The 12,054-nt window shown below is 31.3% G+C and overlaps 1 protein-coding gene across 1 annotated transcript in view; it reads right to left on the bottom strand.

The window, feature by feature from the left end:
• Nucleotides 1-644: 644 nt before the first annotated feature.
• The window catches only part of LOC130443879 (phenoloxidase-activating factor 3-like), a 34,280-nt gene continuing 22,870 nt past the window's right edge, over nucleotides 645-12,054 (bottom strand). Inside the window, exons 4-7 of the mRNA XM_056778757.1 lie at nucleotides 11,542-11,635; nucleotides 6,877-7,073; nucleotides 4,616-4,714; nucleotides 645-3,556 (exon numbers count right to left, since the gene is read on the bottom strand). Of these exons, the coding sequence (XP_056634735.1) occupies nucleotides 3,237-3,556; nucleotides 4,616-4,714; nucleotides 6,877-7,073; nucleotides 11,542-11,635 (710 nt within the window). The 3' untranslated portion in view covers nucleotides 645-3,236. The remainder of the gene's footprint in view (nucleotides 3,557-4,615; nucleotides 4,715-6,876; nucleotides 7,074-11,541; nucleotides 11,636-12,054) is intronic.

The raw sequence follows: 12,054 nt of genomic DNA, 5'->3' as shown, positions 1-12,054 counted from the left end.
ATGTTTAATCTCTTCATATTTGTTTTATGTATCTTTTGGTCTATTTTGTCTAATTTCTTATCTAGCCACTTGTTCGTTTTTCATTTATATACTTCATTAACTATATTTCTTTGCCTCTTATAATCTTTTGTTCTGTATCTGTATTGTTCTTTCCTTTTATCGATGTACCTCATACTTGCCATTTTTTGCTTACTGTCTTCTTCACACTCTCCGTCGTACCAGTCTTTGTATTTTTGCATGTTTTCTTTGTTAATACTTGTTCTGAAGTTTTTACTATATTATTTTCTAGTTCTTACCATTGTTTTTTTTTATATAATTTGTGTTTCAGTTTGCCTTCGTATGCTACTTACATATTTTTTTGTTATTTTTTATTGTCTCCTTTTTTTTTAAAGTATATATCTTCCATCTTTTTTATCTTGTTTGGCTGAAGTATTTTTTTGTTAGCTGTATATCTTTTATTGTTGCTATTATTAAGAAGTGGTTGGTTAGGTGTGCTCCTCTGTATGATCTGGTGTCGTTTACGAGTTTAAAATGTGAAAAACCTATCCTATTAATAAACTGTTAGTTCAGTTACGCAAGTTCAGTTGGTTATTCGAACAAAAATTAAACAATTGTTAATATTCAATTGGAAATAAAACCACATATTCGACTTATCATAGATTTTATTGAAAAATTTTATATAGTTATTTAGATACATTACAGTCTTTATTTAAAAAAACATTTTAATATCATTATTATAACTTTTTCACGGTGGCAACGATATTTTCGCCATTTTTAGATGTCCTAACGACTAACTTTAATTTCTAGTGAGAAGTTGGTCATATAGCAGGCTTTTTCAGATTTAAAAAATTTATGAGAATCAGATCACTTTCCGAAATAGATCGTCTTGAACGTCTTGAAGTTATTTCAAATTTGGATATCTTTGACTTATTGTATGTGTACATGAAATAAATTTGGTACCATTCACTAGTTCTTCATAATAATATTCGTTCATTTAACTTTATTAATATCGTTTTCTAGAGTAATAATTGAATATATCCAGATAAACAAAATATGAAATACGTTTGTAAAAATACAGCGTAGGTAATCAGTAATGTTTTTAAACAAAAGTTTCAGCAAATATTAGATCTAAAGGTGCTATTACAGTAATAGATAAAGCAATATTATTATTCAAACTGGATTCCCTTAATATGAGAAATATACCAGTCCCTAACTTTTTTCAATTTTAAGATGCCTAAAAACAGATTTAAAGTGTATGTTGTGGACGAAATGTATTAATGTATTATGATAAGCAAAATAGGAAATAAATATACACTGCCTCATTGAATAGCCGAATTTCGCAAATTAAATGGGTGAATGTTTGATATACAGTTGCAAAACTATGGGCAGAAGTCGAAGAGTTGCACTGGAAGGTTTGTGGACAGGTTCTCAAACAGATGCACCCAAAGATTAGTGACTTAAAGTAACTTATATAGGAACTGACAATAGATTTATACATTTTCATGGGAGAGCACTGTACATCACATTTGACATATGAAACTCTACATATGTTAACTAAACTTCCTAGTAGATATACATATTAAACAACTTATTGGGACCGATAATAGTGTAAATCATAATGATAATCCTTAAAAATATTGTATTTAGCACATATCAGAGAAAGTAGTGATTTATGAAACAAAACACAACCAACATTTCAAATTATATTAGAATATTGTCAATAAAATTTAGATCCTTCTAATAGTAGTACTTGAAGTCGAATGATTTTAGATGCCTTTAATGTAGCTGATTTACTTACTATTGATTTTGTTGATTGTAATTCAATATTTCCTGTAATTCAGATGAAATTGAGCTCTCAACCTATAACTGTTCGGGCTTTGGATGAGATTATACAAATTAACCTTCAAATATCAGAATCAACCAAAGCTATGAATGGTACAATATAAATCCTGCTATATTTCTAGTTTTTAAGACGATCGTTTTGCTTTTCTGGTCTAGTTCAAAATCAATTAAATATTGAATGTGCTGAATATCTCACAATTTGAATTTCTTTATATACAGTCAGTACACGTCAAAAATACTCGCAAACTTGTTAATTGGTTATATTTCAAACTTTAACTAATAAGTAAATTAAATCATTTCCAATATGTATGGCTCCAAAGTTATAAGCCTATGCAATACCTATTTTGTCATAAAAATTTTCAATAATATCTCGTGAAAAAACTTCAGCAATTGTTGAAGGACTGGACGATGAAAAATCATGAAACGCAATGTGTAGGTACTCGTATATGTGATATTAACATCTCTTTTCATAATATAGGAGTATAGGATAATAGTTAATTGCCCAGGCATACAAAATAATATGGAGGCAAAACACCTACAGGAAAAGACAAGGATAAATTGAAATAAGTAGATTTTGAAAAAAAAAATTGAGGTTAGAGAGTGAATGTTAATAAAGATATAATCACCGATTTATAAATATAAATTATAGTTATAGTTAAGCTTCCTAGTTAAATTTCAAAATACATAGAAATCAACTAACTCAAAGTATTACGACAAATCCAATAGTCGGAAAAACAGGAAGAATATCATGGAACAGTATGAGATCCCTTATTTCATTAGATATCAATTGGAAAAGCAAGACACTGTCTAGAAACTTCATAGTTGATTAATAGTAATGATTTTATTTTCTTTATTTCATACCTAGTCCAACAGATGACATGTAATAAAATCATATAACTTTAACGAGAAGTTTTGAAAATAATTTAAACCGTCGCCACATCTCTCAAGATGCAATCATATTTGACACTTAAAAGATGTCCATTTATAATGAAAAATTTCAGTTTTGGCAATAATGAAATCCATACCTATTTAACCAGGTTCACTGTAGAAGACATTAAAAATGGTTATTGAAAATTTTTGTCATCAATATTATAAGTATCTCACAGGACACTATATATTAATTGAAAAAATTGGAACATTACATTTTCCTTTTTCTCAGCGCGTTTGGAATATCTTAAATATAATATATTGTGTAGTATCTCAAATGTATCACATTTGAACGCCATTTTGTTGTTGGAAGTTACCAAATCTGTTGGAAAATTGCGAAACTATAGATTATTACAGCTCAATCACCGTTATTCTCACAGCTGTAAATACACATTTTTAGCTGCTTATCGTTACATTTTTGACAGTTGATCAGTTTGAAACAACTAAAAGTCTCAATAATTAAAAATCTAAGGCCTAATTGTATCCAAAATCCAATCCATGTAATAGGCTACTCTGGTATAAACACCAGGATAACCTTCCAAACCGCACTCTCTGGGACCAAAAGACACAACGCCCTGTTGAATGTATTTAGGCAGGCCATCAACAAATGCTGCTTGATGAAGAGGTCCCCCACTATCACCTTGGCAAGAATCCTTGTTGTTTTTGCCACCAGCGCATACTTGTTTAAATGTTAAATGTACGTTAGACTGATTCTTATAGACATTTTTACATTGGTCAAGCTCAACTACTGGTAGATTAACTTTTTGAAGAATTGAACTGGATTCTCCTAAAATGAAATAAATAAATAATTTAGTCAAGAAGTCTTGAGTTTTCAGAAACTATTATTGTAAAATTAAGCGATCAAATTGCAAAAAATAGGATTTATATTCAATAAGACAGATATTGTTCTTGTTCCTACAAAATGTTATGATTTAAAAGTTTGATGGAGTTAAACCAATCTGACAAGTGAATGATAAAATCAGATGAATAGTTTAGATACCGTTTTTCCAAAATTACTGCCCACCACTATCAAAAATGTTCATGTTCAGAGATGATCGTATCAAATTGATTACAACTTATATTTTCAGTTATTAAAGTAGTCCAATGATAGTTGACCATATTCGTTGTATTAAAGTTACTTTGAAATAAACTATTTATTAAATAATAAAAGAAGTAGTTAAACGTGGTCCGATGACCATACTCAAACGAACGCCAGGATATTGAGACATCTATCTGTTTACAGACCGCTCTTAAATACTGAAAAATCCTATTGTGTGAAAGGTTACAATTATCTATAAGTATGGTCACTAGAGTCACATCCATACAAATAAAGAACGTAATTTGATACCTTAACTCAAGTGTCCAAGGGATACCTGAAATCAATCATCTATGATGTGGGTCCCCATTAAGATCGTGTACAATTAACCATGAATTTTAGTAGCTGAATTTATGATTCTTTACAGTCACATTAATATAAGACAGACATTTGGCAATCCGAGAGAATACGTTAATGGAGGGTAAAAATAAGGAACGTTATTGTATCCTTCAAATGAATGATTAACAGATCCGAATGGTTCACACCAGGAGTAAGTTAAATTACACACAAAAGAGAAACCTTTTGAGGCCCCCTTACACCACTGCTTTTCTCTTTAGTTTCTGTATGGTATCTTGCTGCTCTTCTTCCTTAAAAATCGTAAAAATGAAGAAATGTGCTCAGAGAAAAATGTTTTAATGCCATTCAGACAGTTAGAAGACCAGAATTGACGTTGGAATGAGCTCAGTGCTAACCAAGGCAGTACTTTGAGGGTAATACTTTTTGACTTAATATATTATATTATACACCCACCTGTTAATACGTTCGTGATGCCCCAACCTGTAATGATGACATTTTTAAAGTTTTCATTCCGAAGATCATCTGTTGGTAGACAGACTGGTCTGGTATTTTCTGGAAATCAAATTTATTTTTATTAAAAAATTATGCAATTTAGAAATGTATCAGTATTGTTTGCAAAACATTTTTTACAAGGTAAAGACAAATCTTCAAAGTCAAACTTTATTTACTTTGTACAATCTGGAGAATCGAATTTAAGAACAACCTGCAAAAATGAATCAAAGCGTCCAGTTATTAAGAATATTTTTGACATGGGCGCCCAACGCTTTTTTCACAATAATTCTAGTATTTTTAATACATTATTGGTTTAAGCTTATTTTAAAAATTATTTTCAGCTTATTTAACGTGTTAAATTCTAAAGTAATGCTGATGCAGGTAGTATAGGAAATCTCCAATGGAGGGTAACTAGTTGTACCTAAAATTTATTTCGAAGCAGGGAAAAACTTTGTAGTAATAATTTTAAAATAAAAATTGCCGAAAAGAAAACACATTTTTTTCACAACGCGAATGGAATTTGAACCTATAGCCGGTGAATCCGAAGGTTGACGCCTTAGCCCCCTCGGCTACTGAACGCAATTAAGGTGGTGGGATATACTAACAGTTGTAAGCCACAATGGAGAATTACAAACAAACAAACCCACATACAGGTGAAGATAATATAGGCGTGATATAACAAGACTTGATCCAAACTTTTTGTGGATTTATATCAGAATATTAATTCTTCTGTTAATTTGACTTCCAAGTTACTACCATCTCTCACTGACTGATAAAAAGGTAAATAGCCAGATCCATTTATTATATTTCAAAATTGTTTAGTGAACGTATTGATTACTGCTCAATTATCAATTATTGATTAGATTTTTAGCTTCATTAGATAACTTCTGCTTTTGATTTGGTTTTAATCCATGTGGTCTAGAATTGTATAACTAAAAAATGTAATCTATAATCTGAAAATATAGTTCCATTCTTAAACGTAAAGCTGAGCTATATGTTGCATGTACTAAATATTGAGCTCTGCTACTATATCCCTCAACATTCCATACTAACGTGCCCAAGTCGTGGTACACATGGTATAAACTTATCGATCCCGTCTTTCTAAATACGAACTCGTCTCATGTCTGATGTTCCAGCTGTAAACTATAAAAAAAAAAGCTTCGATGATATACTCACTGTACGCATACCAGTTATGCTATTTAAACCACTGACTTCAAATTACATAAGCATTGTCAAACAGGTTTCTAAGAGTAAATAGCTTCAACCGACGATTTAATGTTTCTATGCTTCATAAACATAATTTTTTTTAGCGCACACCCTTTGATACTGCAGTATAGTGTATAAAGATCTGTTAGATAGATCAATCAGCTTTATGCAACTCAACAATTTCGAAGTTAGCGGGAAATTTGCTCTTCAGGCATTTTTTTTAGACAAAAAAGGTTTTACAATGATATCATTATTTTAAAATCCAATAGATGCCCTAAATTCTAGTACACTACTACTAATTACTTATTTATGTATGCAGCGACCACAAAAAAATAAGAGCGTGAAAATTTGATAATTCTCTAGTGGTAGCAAGTTAATTTGAGAAGTAAAATATTTTTGAAACGATTGAAACGATCAATCAGTATAGTGGATTAGTAATGTGTGTGTGTAAAGTTGTGACAGAATTATTCACTACCCTCATTACAAATATACCAACAAATCTTTTATTTCGATATATTTTATTAAGTACTGCAATCATATGCTGTTATAATAAGCATAATTGGTCAAATATTGATCAAGTGCAATCATTTGATTTGCGACATAGATCAGAGTTTACAGAGTTTACCCGCTCTTTCTGTTTATCTCAAATCTTCTTCATTCATCAGCAATATTTTGAAAACCGTTTCTAATTTAACTAATTCTACCAATTTAACTAAGTCGCATACAATTTGAACCAGCTTTTTATCCATAATTCTAATAATTTCATCAGCATTCCAATGTTAATACTCCTCATAGTTTTTTTCTTCTACTCTATTAATTTCCAATTTGTTCAACTGCTGTCAAGTTCTATTCTTCCCAAAGTTAATATTTCTTGTTTTCTATTTTATTGACATTTAACATGAATGAAATCGACAGAGGTAAGAAGAAAATATGTTCAAAATTGTTCGTAGTAAATAGTACAGATAAAAAAATCTACTGAAATAGCATGTATATACGTATATTTTCAGAATACTCACCAAGTTTCAAGTTCATTTTTGATACTCTTATCAAACCGATATCGTTGGATATTACAGAAGCGTTAAATTGTGAATGTGGATTAATTTCTTCAATTGCCAAATCTTGATAACCAGGCGTACATATCGTTGACCCGTTTGGCAGTTTTGCACAGTCCTGCTTTTTTTTAATATCATACTCTCCAACTCTCACACCTAACCTGAAAAATACCACAAGCTTATAAAAACTTTTGAAATGAAAATGTATGTATCCTTTTTTAAATAAATATCAAAATATCAAAAATTTATCATTGTCTAATGATAAGTTTGACTTGTTAACGTTTATTTTAACGACAATCAGATACATTCACTCATTATCTCAGTATAGAACGGTATAAACGTTTCAGCATTCCAAAAACCCTAGAAAGTGATTCTTTATTAGATAAATCATCAACACCATATGAACTATTTTCTAACTAATTATATGAAGTAAAAACAATGGAGGCTTTCCATCACGTTACTAAAACATCAGCAACAATATTCATATGAATCAAATTAAAATTTCTGACAATTCAGTAGAAAAAATCATCAGGACTACTATTCCACAGATCGGCCTTTGATTGCATTTTACTTATATGGTTGACATCGACATATTTTTCAATTGATAAAAATATCGATATACTGGTTGTATAAGCTACAGAATCCAAAATCAATATAAAGCATGCCGGCTTGTTACTGAAGAGCTGATTTTTTGCAGGAGCAAAAAATTGAGGTCACTTCAGAAATTGCGAATAATTTTAGCGTCAATATTGATAAGGATAAGTAGGCGTTAAAGCAAATTTTTTCCGAGACTTGACAGCTGTCATTCTATGTATAAGAGTACGACTTTGATGAAAAATGTGCCTTCGCGCTAATTGAACATTCATATTTCCCTTCCCGGTTTTCCAGTTTACTGTTGATTCTTTGTGTAAAACCTAACGATTGCAAAGTGTAGTGATTTAACAGGTCTATAATGCCTTTAGATCTGATTGTTGTAGCAAGAATTGTTGCGCTGTTACAAGATGGTCGGGGGCAACGTGAAACTACAAGAATTGTTGGTGCTATTCTTTGTGGTGTGCAAAGGGTGTACCAGCGCTTTCTGTAGACTGGCCTGTTCACTAAAAGACCAGGATCCGGGCGAAAAAGGGTTACCAGTCAACGAGATGACTATTTTTTGGTGTTCACAAGTTTGCGGAATAGGACAGCAACTGCGGCTTCACTGTAAAATCAGTTGGAAGAAGGGAGAAATGTCAACGTTAGTGAATGGAGCGTTAGAAGAAGATTGATATTTGCTAGATATCACGTTCGTTGGAATGAAGATGACTGGAGTTGGGTATTATTCTCAGATGAGTCGCGTTTTTGCCTCATTGCGTCAGATGGACATCGACGAGTGTGGAGAAGACATGGGGAGAGATATGCTGAAGTTTGCATTGACAAGCGTCTTCCATTTGACGGTGGGTGAGTTATGGTCACTGCACAAGCTCGTAGAGAGTTGGTCTTCATAGAAAATGGCTCCCTAGTTTCCCACAGGTACATTACGGAGGTGCTAGAAGACCATGTTATGCCTTTCATGGTGACTATGGGGGAACGTGGCATTTTTATGCAAGATAATGTGAGACCACATACAGTCAGAATTGTCAAGAAATATCTGGAACTTGTCTGGGACAAGTTGTGGCGACAGATCCGCAGACACACACCAGCACCAAGAACTGCCCAGGAGATGAAAAGATTGCTATTGCAGGAATAGGATACCATCGACCAGAATTTGATCCGCAACTTAATTCAAAGTGTGCCGCGCCGACTTCAAGCAGTCATCAATGCAAGAGGAGGGAATACACGTTATTAGTGGCAAGTTTTTTTTATTTTGTTCGTTTAATATCTTCTCAAAATGTTGAGTTTCGCCCACAATGTTAATTTGTTGCTTTTTCAGAATAAAATGCATTTTTCTTTTGTATAGAGTATCACATATACTATCTGAAAACGTAAAATTTCAAAGTGTATATAACTATCTTTAGGGTAATACACAAATCAAAATATCCAAAACACACATTAGAAATTAAATTTAAACAAATATAGGTACTAGAAACCGAAACAGAGACGAACTTTTCAGCTGGAACACAAAGCCCTTTCCACCTAAGTATAACCTATTACTTCACATTAATTTTCTCTCCTCTTATTCTGTGAAATTCCATCGATTTATTTATACGTATACGCTTTTTGGAAAACTATTTATACAATTTTTGTGAAATTTACAAAAATAACTAGTTATCCATAAATTCTCTTTGGATTGCATTGTCCAGTCCATGATGTTACTGTAAATGACTCGATGTTACTCGATGGAGGAGTATTTTCAAACTTTCGTTTAGAACTTTGATAGTAATAATAATTGTGAAGTATTTTAATCGTGTTGTTATGGATATACTGGCAAATTTTTCAAAGCTTAAGTAGAGGTTGCGCGTTAAAAAAAATTTTCTTTTTTTTTTAAAAAAAGTACCACAACTATTTTGATGAACCAAAATTGATGAATCTTTATTATATACAATTATTCAACTTTATTACGATAAATCAAGTTTATGCAGCTTGAACTTTTATATACTCTCTAGGTATTTTTAATGGAGAAAATTTCAAACATTCATAACGAAAATCGCTCAAAATCGCTTAGAATGACCTCTGAGTTTGAATTTTTTTTTCAAATTTCTTTGTTTTAAATGTTATTCAATACTCAATAAAGAAATAGAATTCAGTATCGGGATAACATTGATAACAATCTGAACAAAAATCGCGACGTTTTTAATTTTTTCAGAAGTAATCAAAAGGATTTTAAAGATTGGGTCCCGGCATACGGACAATGGATTCATGATCTTGGACTCGAAAATATTCTGAGAAAAAAGAGTTCTTGCGACAAATTTATTGTGAATTCAATGATACCTACTCCTCTTATATGGAAAAGGGGGATTTTGGATTGCTGTAACCCTTTATACGTTGCTTGAAATGGGGTGTGTAACCAATTTACGACGTCAAATAATACAGTTTGAATACAGAAATCGATAACCCGTTAATAAATAACGGGGGTTTACGTTTAAACTGTTTTCGCACGGCTAATAGTGTTGTAGTATTTCAACTGAAGTAGCAGCTGCAATCATTGATAAACTGATATAATTAAGAATAATCCAAAAGATTTTATTAAGACGTACTTTTCCAACCACCTCAAATCTAGGATTTATCAAATGAAATCACAAACACTGGTGGGAAAACCAAAGCATTTTATATGTATCACTTATTGTACGCGTAATATGTAGAAAACGTAAAAAAGTGACTTTTCTACACCATATTCCAGGGTGTAGTACAGAAAAACATAAACTTTCAAATATATTAATAAAACGAGAAGAGTCTTTATAACGTAAAACGAGAACCAAAAAAATATTGTAGTGAAAATACGATTTTTGAATACATTTATGTTAATTGTAAATACATTTGAGCCACGGGTTAAATAACGAGGTAAATAAATAATAAAATATTCATCTGAAATTTACCCAAAATAAAAATTTGAACATGTATTAACGCTCCGATTTATTTTCAGATTTGCATCTGAATGTTCCTATCAATTTCAACAAGAAATCACTCACTCTTAGGTTAGTTTTTTTTGGTTGCCACATACCTTTTGTTATATCTGAGTCAGAGTATTTTAGAGATTTCGTAGAAGCTTTGAATCCGCGTTACAATGTGCCTTGTAGAAAAACTGTAGCTGGGCCAATTTTAAATAACTGTTTTAATGAGTAGAAATAAAGTGGCAAATACTAAAAATGTAGTTGCTATGGCTCGTTTGGACAATGAACGTTTTGTTTTTTAGAGTCTTGGAATTTCAGTGTGATTAGTGAAACAGGAAAAAAATTGAACGATGCTGTAAATGAATCAATATCCACATTTATGCTGTAATTTCCGAGAGAATACGCCTGAGCGTCGATTAATGTAGAAAATTGCTCGTATCGTAAACGTAATTTTCTACACGTAGAAAACGTAATTTTTCACGTTTACTTTTTGTGACCACAAACTAATGCGCCTGAGAACGATAGAATTGTTTACTTCAATCTCACAAAGGCTAGACAAACATACATCCGGTACATTACCTAAGAATCTCGACTAAAGATAAGCACGCACATTAGAGACGAAGAAGACATACGATTAGATTTTGCTTACTTCAAAAATTTCATAGTTTCATGGTAACCTGTCTTCGATTTCTGTATTCAAATTATTAATATTAAAAAAATTTTGCAAAATGTTGTGATAGATACCCAGAATATGTTATATTAATGTCAAAAGGTTGAAGGTGAATATAATATCGACCATCTTTTAAATTATATTTATTTTTATTGTAACTTATTTATGATTGAAACTCTTAATAAATTTGTACCAATTTAATCCTATTTAACAATCTCTCAAAATTTAATTCTTATAATCTTTCAAATAAAGAGTCATATGAGTCCAGTTGCTATTTAAAAAAATTACGGTGGTGTAGTTATCTGCAGGGGATTGATCAGAATAACGAAACTTTTACGCCGTTAGATAATGAGATAAGTTTAAAAACCGCCTTAAACGACCATAATTTTTATTATATGTATATTTTCATTTGAGTAAAGACTTGATACTTACAACGGACTTTCCAAATTTTTTATACAATGCGCTGCAGTCAAAATATATCTGTCATTAATAATTGTTCCTCCACATTTAAATTCCGGACCTCTTCCTTAAACCAAACAGAAATTTTTATTGCAGAAAATATAGCAACTGTATTTTGTTAAAATTATCTTAAGAACGTTCCCGAGTAAATGACTGTTGTGAGACCCTTTTCAATTTGAACAGATGCTTTCTTATGTAGAGTTGTTTTTCATACCTTCCGTCATTAAGTTTTGGAAAATGATCTATTGAATATTATATATGTTACAATCAATGTAATTAAATAGATTCTATACATAATGACTGGCCATTATGTATAAAAACAAAATTGTCTAGACAATGTGGTAAATTGATCACTCTATCCGGTTATTGTTAAGAATAGCGGACCAAAGTTGGCTAAACTAATAAAGAGTTTAAAGAGTTAAAATTAAGATATATAAATGTAATTGCTGAGCTCATCACACTGTATTTAAATATGTGTGGATCTTA

Source organism: Diorhabda sublineata, chromosome 5, assembly GCF_026230105.1.
Source record: "Diorhabda sublineata isolate icDioSubl1.1 chromosome 5, icDioSubl1.1, whole genome shotgun sequence".
Classification (NCBI taxonomy): domain Eukaryota; kingdom Metazoa; phylum Arthropoda; class Insecta; order Coleoptera; family Chrysomelidae; genus Diorhabda; species Diorhabda sublineata.
The sequence above is the reverse complement of the archived record's forward strand: the minus strand, read 5'-3'. Positions and strand labels throughout refer to the sequence as shown.